Genomic DNA, 16,565 nt, shown 5'->3' with positions numbered 1-16,565 from the left:
CTAAAGCAGGTTCACCTAGAGCAGGCTGTACAGGATCAAGTCCAGATGGGTTTTGAGTATCTCCAGAAGAGACTCCACAACCTCTTTTGAGTTTGTCATCTTCACAATATTCTTACTAACGGTAGCTTGTGATTTCCATAAATTAACATCTAAAATCTTGAATACAGGCATTTGGTATTTGAACTATTAATTAGCTTATCTGAACATATTTTACCTTCAAAATGTTACAACATTCTCTGTTTTGAAAATTGATGCTCATGAAGAGCTACTGGTGGCATATAGGAAGTAGGCTGAAGTTTTCTAGCTGTAAGAAATTAAGAGGTAAGTAGGACCTCTTTAAAGGTCAGCTCTCTTCAGCAGCTAAACATCACCTCTTATGAACGCATGATTAGGTCAACAGAATTTCTTTCATTAGTTCCTCCATATGCACATGTCCACATGCTTGCTTTGTCTTTCTACACCAACACGCAGAGAAACATTATATTAATTTCAATATCTGAATAACTATATTAGAAGGACTAATACAAACTGAAGGTTAATTTAAAGCAAAAATTGAACCCATTTACTGCAGGGAGAAACTTGGATGAGAATTTTCAAGCATCAGAGAATTAAATACTCAAATCCCATTCAAAGTTAATATATGGCTGCTGACCTTTCCAAAACTCTTCTAAAAGCCTTAAATATAATGGCACTGATTAAGTTAAATTCTTTAAGCAAAGGTTGCATGGAAACATTACCTCTTATTGGAGAAGGGGAAAAAAAAAAAGAAGAAGAAAATATCAATATCAAAGAATTATCTCAAAATATTGTCTCCTTCATACTACATAGATATCCCTTAAATAATGGGCACAGCATGCAGTCTGAAAAATAGTAACTTTTTTGTACAAAAATGGCTTACACGTACTCATGAAAGAAAATTTTAAGTATGGAAATTCAAGTGAGAAATTTATACAAACACTTTAATAACAGAATATAGACTTGTACTCTAAAAATAGCTTTAAATAAAAATACAGAAATATGGAGAATAATTTAGTGTCTTTTCAGTCTGATGTTATGAAGCTGGAGCCACATCATGATAAAGCCAACTTTTTACTTATTTTACAACACCTAGCACTCCCTTCTCAGGATTAGGAAAAAAGCATAGCAATGGAAATAGCAAGGTTGGTTTTACATGTAAGAAATGGTAAGATTTGGGAGAATCTATAGAAGCAATCAGAGAGACTTCCTTAACAAGTGAAACACACAAGCAGGGTACTGGAGGAAATTACCCCCCCAACCCCCCCCAAGTTTTCCATGTACAGAGCTCTAAAAGCTATTCTCTGGGCTTAGGGGCATTATGCAGTGGAAGAATCTCTCTCTTTCCCCTCTTTTGGATGAAAATATCAACTCTACTATGAAATGTCTGGACTAGCCTTAGCACTGTGTTCTGTCTATACACCCAGTAATGAAGATGGATCATTCCTATTTTCACTGTACCTGTAAGCAATACAATTCTTTCACACCTTTAAAAACGTTTAATATACTGCAGTATTTAAAGTCAATTTAGAGAAGCTATAATACATAAATACTAAATATATCCAAAGGAATAACCATAGTAGCAACCTTTCAATTTCCATGGAAACCCTACTTAGAACACAAGATACAAATCCTAGACAAATGTTAATCTCTTAAACCTATATAAATTCAACACTTTGAAGATGCCATCTACAAACAAAAGAAGCTGCAGTATAAAGCACCAATATTAAAAAAAAATTTAGTAAGCAGCAGAACTGTTGGTGTTCCTGATGCACAGAACTCCTCAGAGTCAGCCTGTAAAGCATCCCTCACAACAGGGGTGCTACGCTAATAGCAGCATCTAGAAAACAACACACCATGGCAGTGATGAAAATAACTTGGAAACGGACATCTTCCCATGCAATGTTTTTAAAAGATTAAAAATATACCCAAGTTATCAACAAAAAAAATCCTGTTTTCCAGCAAAAGACTTGCGCCCTGGGGTGGCAGTACAGAAAGGAAGTCTGAATAGCTGTTATCCTAATTTTAAAAAAACAAACACACACACACAACTGAAGACAACCCCCAAAACAAAACACAGAAGAAGAAAACAAAACAAAAAAGTCAAATTGGGGACAAGCCAAGAGAAATTCTACCACCTCTTCAAGCTCATTCCCTACCAGAGGAGAGCTCTTGACCAAAGCTGAGGCTTCAGAAATGTACGCTCAACCAGACAGAGCATTAAAGAAACAATGTAGGACATAACATGTGGCTGCTGAATTTGTTGTTTCTCTCCTCCAACCAGGCATTAAAAACTATTACAAGGATAATTTCCTAGGGCTAAAAAATACCCTGACTATAACACCACATTAACCTGGCCTGACAGTCTTACATACTTTAAGATCTTTCCCAGAACCCTACAAAACCTCCAACCAAACAAAAAACCCCAAACAACAACAACAAAACACACACAAAAAAACCCCAAAATAGAGGCGCCTAATTACTGGACTGTTGCTAGGTAGGGCCTGGCGGCCGGAAGATCTCGCGCTGTACGGAAACACAGGGCCCCCCTCCAGGTAGCCAAAAGCTTTTAGCTTATGATGTAAGCAGACGGAAGTGACATTGTAAACCTAGGCTATATAGTGTCACGTCGTTCAGCAATAAACGCCATTTGCCATCCACCACATTGGTGTCTGTGAGCTGATGGACCGCGCGGCCAGGGGTCGGCCACCGTGCCGTTCCTGAACCAGGTCACCGCGCACCTGTAAAAGGCAACACTGGACAGTATCTGTACACCTTCAGCCTCCGAGCTGAAGAATCTGGTAAGCTATTCTTTTTCCCACTGGAGAGACTTTGATTATTTGGAGAAAACGAAGTAGGAGTTAGGCAAAGACCAGACCTGGCAGTGAAAACCACTTTGTGCCTAGTGACAATCAAATACAGCAGGACAGAAAAGACCTCACCTACTAGGGGTCATTACTTAGATGTCATTACTTAGAGATGCACAGCAAGGAACACCCCCATACTCCACAGGCTGAAGCAAAATTATGATGCAATTACTCTCCTAAACGTTTCTACTGGAAGAAAAGCTACAACTGGGTCAAGATTTAATATCCTGGAAGAACATCACAAATGGCTAATGCCTATTCCAACAGTACAATCGATTGCTCAAATTACACTACATAGAAGACAGAAGTTTAAACAGATGCACATACAAGCAGTTTCACTGAAAATCTTTCACAATTTGAAATGACCATCCTAGGTTTCTGAAGGAATGCAATACATAAACTCAGGGTTTCTTTCTTCCTCTTAACCATTTAACTAAATATTAACTAATTATTAGCTAATTACTATTAATATTAACTAAAGAAAAAGGGGAAAAACCAGATGGATAATCCTTGTTAATACTGGATTATTTAATACAAAATCTTACTGAATTATAAAATACAGATGTTTTGACTACTGATAATCTTTAAAAATTAATCAGCATTATCTTAAAAATGAGACTGAGTGAAACAAACTGCCATTATTTGTTCTTTAAAAGACATCAAGTAAAGTGTGCTCATGACTGATAGTGCAGGAAGGATAGTAAGCATAGAATATACACAGTCCAAAATTCTCAAATATTGTGAGTATATAAAATGTACTGCACAGTAGAAACTGTAACATGATTTTTAGAGGTGACAGCACTCATTTTAGGTCAAACATCATTTGGCTATCACCAAGCAGAGTAAATTTGGCTGAGATGTCCATTCAGGCAGATGAATTTAGATAACTAGATCTTAATCAAGACAGACACATTAACATTCTCATTCTCATCCTTTAAAGATTCAAAGATTCCAAAACAAGTACTATAGCTTACCAGAAAATCAGAATAAAAACATGTTGATGTTTTGATATGACTGATGCAGGTACTTAACATGAAAAAGGAAGTTTCACATACAAATTCTAATGTCCTAACTGAAAAATGAAATTATGCTTTGATATACACACACCCTGCCACAATAACATTTTCAGAAACTTAACAGCAAGTTTTTAAAGATTACCTGGTAAAAATACCATCCACGATACCAATTGTTGACTCCTCTGCAGGAACGTAAGAGCCAATCTGTGCCATGACTGTGATCAATGCAACTTGCTTTATATAGGAGCTCTTTCCTCCCATGTTGGGTCCAGTTATTATCATGACCCTTTCACCATCTCCCTGCAAACACAAAATAGTGGTCAAATATATTGTCCTGCACATGGTGCTTTCATAAGTCTAGTGTGTGTGCTTACAGGGATACAGGACAAGTCCTTAGGATTAAAGTTTCAGTTTCTAGGCGAACAGCTACTTTAATTCTTGGAGTTCATCACATTCAGTTTTTAAGACATTATGAAATCTGAGACTGATAAACCTTTCTGAGATCTCTCCAGGCTGGTGAGAGAAAAGCATCATCATCAACTTCCATTACTTCTGAGCAAAAGGGACAGTGAGGGGGAACCTTCCCTTTTTCCACCAAGGAGCCATAAGAGCACTCCAAGAACTCTCTGTGTAGTTTTCTTTGGAGAAAGGTCAAAAATCGTCAGCTTTCAGCATAGCCAGTGCTGTCCTGATTTGGTTGTGATCTGGATTCCTCTCCAGCTAAAGAGTTCTCATTGCCAAACGGGGAGAAGATATGGCAGACAAAGAGCTGATCTACATTTTACACCCATTCATAACTGCTTGCCTTAGTACAACACAAGCACATTCAGACAGACTGGCTACAACACAAAATCAAGACATTGATGAGTCTGGCAATACCTGACTGCAACACAGATATTGTGAGCAGACTGTATCCAGTCTCTGACGGATCAGTGTGCATAACCCTGAAATCCTATGGAAAATGAAATCAGATGCAAGAGGTCGTCTCGGCTGTAAGACTCTCTACAGTACTGATACGTGCCTATGGCTTCAGAATAAAACTGTCTTCCTCAGGCGCAAGACAATTGCTAACACAAAGTTAAAACTCATCAATGAATCTATAAAGCTTTCTCACAGTATGAATCAAGACTAAGATTCTTAGTCTTTAAATTACGCAAGGACTTCAGACAACTAGATTTTTCCCTTCTGCTGGATGCACGTTATGAAATCCAACAACCAATGAACTAACCAAAAGTCAACATATTCCATTGCCCCATGGGAGGGACATGGAAGAAAGGACAAGCTGTGCATAAATGAACATTAGCCATGCTACTTAGGAAACTTGGAAATGATCAGGCACTGTGACAACAACAACAACAATGTCCACAGAATAAACTTCACAATCTTTACAGATCCAATTTTAAATCAGTAGTTCATTCTGTTAATAGGGAGGCAAGCAAAATTCAGATAGGACTGTCACTTAGGTCATACTCCAGATCACACAGAACATACATGCAATCAGTACTTATTATATGTAAAACACTGTCTAGCTTTTGCAAAGAAAATCTATCCATAAGGAAGCTGCAGTGAAGCTAAAAACCAGAAAACACCATTATCAGGAATAAAGGATGGATGTAATAAAATGCATATGACATATGGGAACAAAACTCATAACATTCTAGTCCCCCGAGGTATCAGTTTCAATACTGCTACTAAAACTTTGTCAGGGACACCATTTCGCTCAACACAACACAATTTAGAGATACTTAAAACCAGAATGAGTTCATCTGTTAAAATCCACACATTTCTTGCACGTGTTTGGTAACCCTCCAGGGTCCCTCCAACCATGTTGTGAGACTGGTGAGCGGTTTGCAAAGCCAGCTTTCAGAAACAACATCTGCTCTAACATCAGACCAGAAAGCCCATCTGCCCTTACAATTGCATGCAACCATAAGCTAACATACTGGAATTTATGGCTGAAGTTAAAAGTACTAAAAGAATCCATGGATATTTGGGGAGGAGAGGGGGAGCAGAAGAATACGATCTTTGTTTCAGGGCACTGCAAGAAAGCTTTTCCTAAAGTTAGACATTTGACATTTCAGCTGAAAACTTGACAGGAGATGCATTTTACTGCTAATTCAAAAACATCAGTTTAAAACTAGAGGCACTGTAATAAACTAGGTTCCCACCCACCTCTCTCAGAGAGGAGAGGACTCAAACCAACAGCCGAGGGAAGAGCGATTCTACCATGATCACCTTATTTTGTAATATTCAGTATTTAGGAAGCCAATGTAAGAATGGAACTAACAGGGGAAAGTGCATGGTGATTACTGAATGAAATGCTGTATTTTTGTGTAAATGCCATCTGTCACTTGTTTGGAGTTGACAAATAATTTTGAAAACGTTCCCTGAAGTACTGTACAGTATCTGTATCATTTGTTCAGTACAGAGCAGCATTTAAAACTATTTCCTGAGAAATACATATAAATTTGAATGGTGTTTATCACAGCAATGCTCAACCTGACATTTATTTCAGACCTTTTCAGTATGTACTGTATGAAAAGGCAGTTACATATTCAGAGTTAAGCTGCAAGCATAACTTTTATATTCATTACAAACAGACATATAGTGTGTCAAAAAAGGTAAGACAGGTAAATATTTACAAAAAATGTCAAAAGGACAAAGACAGATTTTAGGTTTTCAGCAAAAAAGAGGGAAAAAACTAAAATATGCTTAGCAGAAACAGATACATGAAATAAAATATGGCAATGCTTCCTACCTATTGTAAGTGCATATTTATAGCAATTTTAGTTGATTTAGGTTATACAATTTAAGAAACATTGCACAGAAAATGTTAAGTAGCAGGCCCCCCTTTCTTTGACCTACTGACAACAATACCAAGCAAGAAATAATCTTACTACTTCTCAGCATCATTCTCTATTGCAGAAAACAGCCAGAGGGAGACTTAATGGGCAACATACAGCCTGCAAGCTACACCTTGCCAGGGGGGATCTTTCTCACATGTTAATATGAAAGGCTTCTTACAACTAATGCGCAGTCTACAGAGCGTATACTACGTAGTGAAGAGTCAGAGCTCAAAAGTCCACTTGGTCAGATTGAGGAAAGCTGTATGAAATTAATACTTTCAGAAAGAAATTAAAACACATTGTAGAGAAATACCTAAAAAAATATCTGAGCTATCTGGGAATTAATTTCGGAAACATGTTACACAAAAACTTAAGTTGTTACTATTTAGTATATTAGAAGCTCCACAAATCTGAGATAAAAGTTATGACAAAATGTAGACTCCTTAAAAACCCCTGTAATTATTACTTTGTTTTTTTCAAAAATAACCATTTGAAGCTTTTATTTTCCTAATTTTGAGATGATGTTTCTTTTCTTTATGCCATTAAGACTGAACAAGGTTGGAAAGAGAGTGTCTAGCTGCAAGATACCAGAAAAAGGACAAAACAGATGTGGTCACATCTAGCAATATCTCTCTGAAATACAGCCAAGCAGACAGTTGTATGATTAGATTATTTTTTTTTAACTTCCTGGCGAAGAAGCAGATCCCAGATACCTTCCCTTGAATGATTTGAAGCTCAAACAGTATCTCAGTACTTACTGAAAGGTTAGTGGTATTTGGAACATACTGATCCTGTTCTCCCAGTAGTACATCAATCACTGGGTGCCTCCCATTTTTTATAATTATTTCTCGACTATTATCTTGCACAGTTGGTCTGCAAAAAGGAAGAGACGTTAATTTCAATGTTTATTGTAACACTATTTAGAACTACTGTAACTAAAGCCTGCAAGAGGCTCATCTATGATGCAGATTTTTTCTGGAAAAATACAAATTATAAAAATGAATTATCATCATCAAATATTTCTAAAAGACTTCCTTAGTTTCACTCAGTTATAAAAAATATTAGCAGATTAGCTAACGAAATTTTACAGTATTTTCTTCATTTTTTTCATTACTTAGGGAATGTTTTCAGTCATTTATGTGTATTCTAAAAAACTATTCAGAACTACAAAACAAAGAAGCAGTAACAAACCCCTCAAACTGGAGGACAAGTTGCTTTCTTCCCACCACTGCACCAACTTCTGCAAAGCAATACCTTTTGCAGATACATTTCATATTCTCAAAACGATCTTGCTGATGAACTGGTCCAGCCTGTTATGACATTAAGTCCTAACTGGAGTGTGGGGAGCGACAGAAGTTGTCCACTATGTATATTATGACTGATAACACATCAAACAATACAAACCAAAGACTACAGCGCGATAGAGCTGTAGCTCTCCTATAAACATTGGCAACTCTCATAATCTGACAGCAATTCCCAAATAGGTGTAACAGTCATCAAACACTAACCATCTATAGAATGAGCTATCTAAGCTGAAACACTGAAACGACAGTACCTTTTTAGATACTAATATGCAAACCAGATCAATATTACTTACTTTTTTCTCTCATCTCCAATCCATGTAAAAAAAAAGCTTTCCTTCAAATGCTTCCACTTTAGCTACAAATTTGTCTACATGTGTACAAATACAACATGTATAAAATTCTACGTTACATACCTCCACGTCTGGTAATCTCCTTCTCCAAGAGCTGTGTGTTATTTACGGAACAAAAATGCAAAAGAAGCACGTCCCACTGAATTATGACTCCGATTTACTTTTGTTCTCTGCAACCTAGGTTTACTTTTTCATTGTACATTGAATTGAAACATTCAATGAAGAGTTAAATGTGGTTTCATGTCTCAGCAACATTTTCCTACACTAGAAGTACAATCACTGTGAAATAAGAGGAGTAACTTAGGAAAGTGGCAGCAGCTGAGAAAAAAGAGAATACTGGAATAAAGCTACAGATTTTTTTGACTGGAAATTAACTAACAGTTTGGATGGAGTTTACAGGGAAAACAAGATGCGGGGAGTGATTTTTCTTGGGTTGTAGAATGATGATGCAATTTGAAAGGAAAATGGAGATAAAATAAATGCCATTATTAGGAACGCAAAGCACTGGGGAAAGAGGTGCCAGCTGATAATGGTGTGGTGTTTTTAGCATAAAGGTATTTCCAGCAGTTGCATAGCTGAGATGAAACTAATACAGTCTTAGGTGTTGGGGACAAAGAAAGGAAATTTCACTCTCCGTTTTCTGGATGGGTAGGTTGTTTGGAGCTGTAGTGTGGTGGTCTGAAAAGGGAGGAGCACATGCCTAGAAGCACTTCCTCCTGTACCTCTCCACTTGGCATTCAAGAGGGGGAGATGACAGCTAAATGATCCATTTGCCATTTTGAAATTCTGCCCTTGTCGTTGGAAATAATTCCCTTTAATTTCTCAAGCCTCCTTCTACATAACTGTGAGAAAGAACAGGGCTTCAGGAAGCCATGAGCCTTGCTGACTGCCTGTTCTGGTTTCATACAATGGGGCCTGCAGAAGTTGGGCCTCATCCACAGTCATTCAAAAAGTCTTCCCTGCCCTGTGTTCCCACAATCAGATAGCCACCTGTCATGCAGTAAGAGAAGGGAAAAAAAGAAAAAAAGAGAAGAAAGAAAAAAAAAAGTAAATTGCTCTGGAATGCATAACATCCTTTAGTGGCGTACTACCTTTCCAACCACATTCCTTAGTTAAAAAAATTCATAACCTGCAGTGTGGAATACCTACACTATCATCTTTAGCTATCTAACTGCTGCCTGAGAGCCCTGATGTTGAACGTAATCTGTGTAAAGGATGTAAAGGATGAGTCTCCCAACACAGGGGTCCTAAGACACCTCAAAACTGCATGAGGTTCTTACCTTCTCTCCAACAACAATGTGGAGCACCTGGCCTCCTGACTTCATAACTCATTTACATGCCTCAGGTAGGGTGATATGAAACAACCCTCACTTAATCAAAAAGCATTTCTCTGAAATACTTAAATTAGTTAATACAAAAGTCCCGTATTTCCCTTGGTAGTCCTCAAAAATTAATTACTGACACCTTCCCTGCAGCTGAAGTTTCACTAAGAAGACTCCTTCCTGCCAGTTTATGAGCTTTAAGCCACTCTTAAATTCAGTGAATTATTTAGGCTCTGCACAGCGAATTAATCACATTTCGGTTTGTTTTCTAATCTAAGTATACTGAACTAAGCAAGCAATTACTTTCAAAGAGATATTGATAAGGCACACAAGATCCCAACAGTCCAGAAATGACCGATATTACCTTTAATGCTATGTTGATTCCCCTCCATCCACATACATTTAATACACTATTTGCTCTGTTTCTGCAGGTCTCAAATATTACTAATTCATATGGTTATTCCTACACAATTGGCTGAGCGCTCAGCCCCACAATGACAACACTTACAAAGTTACACGTGTACTTTTCAGGAGTGCGTGTGGACTGTCTGGCAGAGGGAATGGCTGAGGACTGGAAACCAGCAGCCCTTGCACGGGTGCCTACAGTAAACAGTAAGTGCTGGTCTCTAGGACAGCACTCGGCAAGCTGAAGCAGTGGCTCAGTGAGCGTCCCATGCTCCTGGGGACAGAGACCTCATGGTATGGAAGAAGGCACCCCAGTGAGACTGACTGTCTCTGTGTGGCTGCAAGAGATGTGGGCTCATGAAGGGGAGGAAGACCGAAGCTGTAAAGTGTACAGGCTCAGGAGCCAGCTCTTGACCAACTTCTGGTGAAGCAGGACTTGGGGGTTCAGGTGTCCCCACCACGGAGAGCCTGGGGGACAGCCATGGCACCCCCAGAATCCCAGGCTGTGGTGCCTGGTGTGCATGTGTGGGTCTTGGGCAGAGGAAGGAGCACAGCTCATCAGATCTAACACAGGATCCTAGGTGAGGCATCATCACGGCTCTGGAAGGTGGCACTAGTAGTTACCTTTTATTTGCCTGAAATACGTCTTTGAAACATACCCCCATATACATTAGAATCCTGGGAATCAGAAAGCCATTATAAATTCAGACTTTGCTGAGGGGGAAAACAGAGGGGGGGGAGGAAGGCAAGAACACAAAAATTTCCACGCAATATAGTTATAGATATGTGAGTTATCACCTACTAGACTCAGGCCAAACAAAAGACAAACATGAGATGTCAAATTTGAACTGCAGTGTTTACAGATTTGCATTAAGCCCAGAAGCATTCTTTGTGAAATCAGATTAAGTTGAAACTACTGTAAACAATTTTAATAATACATTTTATTGCAGTACACATATTAAACCCAAATTTATTTTAAATGCTCTCTTATAATTCCTATAAAACCCTAAATAAAAATTAAAAATTGATTACCTGCAGTAGTCTCCTTGTTTAGCCACCTGGGCCAATGAGAACAGACAGTCGACAGTTGCTAGGTGACCAACTGCTTTAGACACAGGGTGATAATGTTCACTAAAATGGCTATATCAAAACAGGGAAAAATAACAGAACGAAAAGGGAAAAATTAATTCATACAGATACAAATGTACTGTCAAAATGTATCCCATGTATGCTTCTCATAGGGCTCCTATGGTCTTTAAATTACTCTGAATTCAAATCTCCCAGCAGTGTATTAAGTTATAATATGAGGACACAATCTTAATCAAGATGGACTTCATGCTCCAGTTGTAATAGTGAATTATTTTTAAGCACAAAAAAGCAGGCAAAATGAAATTTATTAGCTAGCATATAAAGGGTCTGCAGTTGACTCCTGATGCCTAAATGAGGTCTACAAAAATGCCACTATTTATCACAGTGGCAACTGAATCCCAACTACCAATTCACTTCAGCCGTAAGTTAAGAGTCAAAAAAAATAAACTAGAAGTGCCTGAACACAGCAGTTGTCTACAATTTCAATAAAGTTTGGTATTTACAACAGAAAATTCATTAATTCTGCTTATGGTATTACTTCACTTAGTACAATAACAGTATTACCAGGAGAACACAGTTTTCAGTAGAATTCATTCTCTCTTAGAATTACTCCCCGCCCCCCTCCCCCCCCAGTCTCAAAGATACATGTGGAGTATAAAGCCAGTAAGGAAGCAAAATTCAGTAAATAAATCAGTAAATAGATGGATGGGTGGGAAAGAAGAACACTTTCCTACACACAGGTCTTTCCTTGTTGTATGCTGCTATCATACAACACTACTGGAGAAGACCAAAGTGAGCATGAAAAGCAGCTGATCTAAGTGAAGAAAGGTTAAAATAGGTCTACTCAAACTTACATGGCTAACAGAGTGACAATAAATTATGCATCAGAACCATTTTTACAGTATTTCAAAGGCAATGCATCTGGAGAAGAGTGAATTAGAATGTTTTTCTAGTTTCTACCAAATTTACGGAATTGCTGGGTTCCAACTAGGAGGCAAACCTTGGCATCAGTTAGATTCAGTGAGACAACTTCAGAAGGTACTTGTTAAGTTTTTGCAGTGGCGAAAAAAGCACAGCTGAAAGTGAGCCAAATATCATTGCATGACATGAGGGACAAAAAAACATTGCTAGCCAAACACCTGAAAAATTAAAGGCATTCACAAGTTTGAGAAATATTTTTTAAACACCCATTTTAAAGAAACTTTGGCTAAATAGCTAAACTAATGCACTCAGACTGATCGGAGACAAACAGGTCTTCCGCGCCACTTGCAAGGGGCAACAACACTCTGATTACTTTCTAGCAAACAGACTCAGTCAGTCACAGGGCTACCATACAGAACCACACTCGATCAAGTAATGGCCCAAGCACCCTGAACATTCCTAATTCAGAAACTCCAAGTAACACTGCAATGTAGTTAATTTATTATTTTTTTTAGTAATGGCACACATAACATCAAAACCATACTCTATTTCAATTAATATTAAAAATGAATTTGGTTAGCTTGTATAACAGATTATTTTTTCATTTCACTTACACTGTAGTTCAATAACAAAACTACTAGATTCAGTTTCAGCCATTCGCTGTTAGTTACACTTTCAGGTTCTTAATGCTGTGATATCCATTTTGAAATTTTGAGAGCCACTATACATATTTAATAGCGTATTTTCATCAGAATTTGAAAATCTAAAGACAACACTGCTGGTCTCAGGACTCAGTCTGCACAGGCTTTGCCTTCAGATGCCTTGAATTGAAGAACAATAATTAATTATAGTTTTGTGGGCAATGTAATTGCATGATCAACTTTCTATTTTTAGATAAACATGGGGGGGGGTTTCTGTTCTTACAGCAAAAGTAAAATAAAATAAAATACAATGATAAAAATTGACTATTTTGTGAACTCACTCTAAAAAATTTAGCCATTCAGCACTGCAGTCAAGGACTAACTGCTCCCGGAGCTGATTCAGATGTCTGTAATTTTCTATAATAAAAGGAGAGTGGAAACGGCTGACAGCTTTTGTGCTGGAAGAGAGAAAAAAGCCAAATAGGAAATCAAGGTCACTAAGCAATCAGTTACACCACCTACATGAAAAATTGGACTAGCTTTCCTACCCTCTGTGAGCCTGAGAAATGGATGTTAAAAAAAAAATAAATCTTTTACTGTTTGTACCAAACTGTTGATTCTAATGATATTTACTGTGCAGATTGGCTACTGCACCACTGACCATTCAGAAGGCTTTTGAAATGTCTTTCACAACATAGCATATAATACTGAAGTTTATATATATCACAAAATGATGTTGAGCAATACACTGTACAAACGAATGACTCTTCTATGACTGATTGCATATGCAATGAACTCCAAGGAAAAAAAAAATCACTTTAAAAGATGAAAACTTCATGATAAGCTGGAAACAAACTTAGTAAATATCGACTGTCTTGCTAGTTTCCATTTGGGGCACTTGCTATTTATTTACACAGTTTCATTAAGGGCTCACTTTGGCATTCCCTGGCATTCTTTTACAAAATCCAGATTAGCTGTAATTCGTTCTTCAGCATCTTAGTTCAGTCTAATCTGTGCACTTTTAATACTGAATTCTTGCACAAGTGAATACAACATCACTTCAGAGTTGACCCTGATTATGCCTGTTTCTGGCGTGAGATGTCCATGCTCACACATTATACACTGGGCCTTGCAGAGAATTCAGGATTTACATTGACTCTACACATCCTAACACTGAGCTAACATTAAGGTATTCACCCCGTTTAAATAATGAAACAAATGACTGAAAAGAAAAAAAAGCCAACTACATAATTCACTCCATCTCTGTTTCACATACTGGAAAAAGTATACAGAGCTATCTAAAAATCATGCTTACATAACCCTGAGAACCAAAGAAAGCAAAGCTTGTCTGTATGAATAAGTAAAATGACATTTTAAATACACTGAGTTTACTGAGATGCACAAACAGCTACTTTTCACTGTTCTGAACAAAGTAAGAAAAGACCCACGTGTACAAACAACAGGCACAATTCAATCAAGATCATAGTTTTGACACCAGTACATGTAATTTGAAAGATTAAGCAACTAATATAGTGCACTAAGAATCTACAATGTAAACCCAAACATCTTTAGAACTCCATTTATTTTTCAGTTTGGTTTGCTTTTAAGCAAAACTTACTATGGCAATAAATTGACACAACAATTTTGCTTGGTTGGTTTTCAGTTTAAAAAACAAAACAGAAACACATGGAGCAATGAGAATGTGTACATAATTAATTGTAATACCAAAATACTGCTTTTTTTCCCTCATATATTAAAATAGAACAAACTTCAAAGACATTTCACGTACCTGCTAACCATAACCCAGTCAGATGGCACAGATGATTTATGGGTATTCTTGAATTCTATCAAAAACTAAAATAAACAGGAATGTAGTATTATACATCATGGGAAATTAGGAAGACTACAGAGCCACAACTGTCATATATCAAGAAAACTGCATGCATCACAGCGAAAACATATTCAGCCTGAGCAGACCAGAAGCTAATGCCCTTTTTCGCCCAGAAGTGAGGGCTATGACATACACATTTTCTGCCAAAAAAGCAACTCCCATTCTGAGCTATTTTTGTGCCCTGAAATGTTGCTGCCACATCTCGGCCTTTCTATTCATTCGCTAACATGTTCCCTCCTCACCTCCTTCCTACCAAGCCAAAACCAGACTAAAGCTAGGGAGTCTTGCTTACCTGGTCCCGACTGTCCCTTGTAGAGAATTCAACATTCACACGGACCCTACACTGCACACCATCTGTACTGAGGCTACTGCTGATCAGTGAGATGTGCCTTCCTGCCCAGGGATCCGTGACACAGTCACCACCTGCGACACCTCACAGACAAGAGCTCAAAATCTCAAACGCTAGCGCTGTACCTGCAGTACCTTGCTTCAAGTTCGGATCAACTCAGGGTCAGGAAGGGAAGGAACAGGGGAAACCAGCAGTGACGGCAAGAGGCTCAGTGCAGTGGAATTTACACCATGCATTTGCTGCAGTGTATCACATGACTCACATCAATTACCTTTGTAACAGGTAATATATAATTATTTATTTATAATTATTATATAAATATATATAATTAATGTTTTTAATATAAATTATACCTATATATTGAGGCCCTGGACAGCAAAGAATTGAGGCATTCTCAAATAAAAATTCAGCTGGAAAATTAATTTCTAGCAGAGATTAGATTAACACAGAATCTGATCCCCTTTACAGAAAGCCATGACACTACCACCTGACAAAACTTTTCCATTACACTTAGTATCATTTAGGTTAAAACTTCCATCCCTCACCAGAACAGCCAGACTCACCTCAAGTGAGTCAATCAAGAATAATAATCCTAACATGAGTACAAAACTCCAGCAAGGACATAGTGCACTAATTCTTAATTCACCTAAGCCACTTCTAAAATACTTGGTAGAAACATGTATGAAACCTGAAATTGCATAATACACACCAGATAAAGTGACTGAAAATGGGTAGAAACAGATCTGCAAAGGTTTGAAAATGAGCCAACTTCTGCCACTAGCAGCAACACTAGCAGTGTTGCTGATGTGCTGGTATCACAGTTTTTCCTGAAGTTGATCTCAAAACAATTAAACATGCTGTGTTTACAAAAGGAAAACAAAATAGTACCACATTTGTGTCTGTGCTGGACACCTAACTGAACTCAAGAGTCTAAATTAACACAGTTCAAGTGCCTAATTTGGGTTTGTGACTACTGAGAAACAAGCAGAGGGGTTGCAATCTTCAAAACAACAAAAGCATTTGGTTTTTCATCCTTTAATTCTTAGCCCTGTTAGATAAGTAACTGCAGTATCAAATAAACTGGGCAAAGTGCTGCTTAAGCAATGCAAGAAGCAAATATTTGCCAAATGTAGCAATTTCTCTCTAAATCCTGCCTGAAATGAATAGCAGTGCTATCACTATTCACACAGCTTTCTGTCCTGTTCAGTGCACGCCAGAAATTACACTAGAGGTCTGGAAACAAAACATAAGATAGATACAGATAAAAGATAAGATAACTTTGGAAAAGTTATCTGTCAACTGGATCTTCATCAGAACTCTAACAAACTTAAATATAAGTTAAACTGTGTGCTGACTCTGAAGATCTAAGCATGTATTCATAATCATGGGTTTGGGGGCATACATGAAGGAGCAAATAGTTTGGCTTTTTAATATTTTTTTCTCCAAAGCAGACTGTTCCCTGAAAAGTTTCCTGGCTTCTCTCTCTTCCAGAACTAGCAAACAATAAGCGCTGCTGTTGTGAAGCAGCGTTTGAATACCTCTATCGGAG

The 16,565-nt window shown here is 37.8% G+C and overlaps 1 protein-coding gene across 4 annotated transcripts in view; it reads right to left on the bottom strand.

Annotated features, from left to right (window-relative positions):
- Positions 1 to 16,565, bottom strand: part of MSH3 (mutS homolog 3) — a 113,459-nt gene that overhangs the window by 20,950 nt on the left and 75,944 nt on the right. For 3 of the 4 annotated variants that reach the window (XM_040579555.1, XM_040579558.1, XM_040579556.1), the window contains 5 exons: positions 14,566 to 14,630; positions 13,118 to 13,234; positions 11,158 to 11,265; positions 7,503 to 7,617; positions 4,041 to 4,198 (listed from right to left, as the gene is read on the bottom strand). In XM_040579555.1, coding sequence (XP_040435489.1) covers positions 4,041 to 4,198; positions 7,503 to 7,617; positions 11,158 to 11,265; positions 13,118 to 13,234; positions 14,566 to 14,630 — 563 coding nt within the window. The remainder of the gene's footprint in view (positions 1 to 4,040; positions 4,199 to 7,502; positions 7,618 to 11,157; positions 11,266 to 13,117; positions 13,235 to 14,565; positions 14,631 to 16,565) is intronic. The other variant, XM_040579559.1, reaches the window with a different exon arrangement.

Source organism: Falco naumanni, chromosome Z, assembly GCF_017639655.2.
Source record: "Falco naumanni isolate bFalNau1 chromosome Z, bFalNau1.pat, whole genome shotgun sequence".
Classification (NCBI taxonomy): domain Eukaryota; kingdom Metazoa; phylum Chordata; class Aves; order Falconiformes; family Falconidae; genus Falco; species Falco naumanni.
Note: the sequence above shows the minus strand (reverse complement) of the source record. Positions and strands in the feature narration are given on the sequence as shown.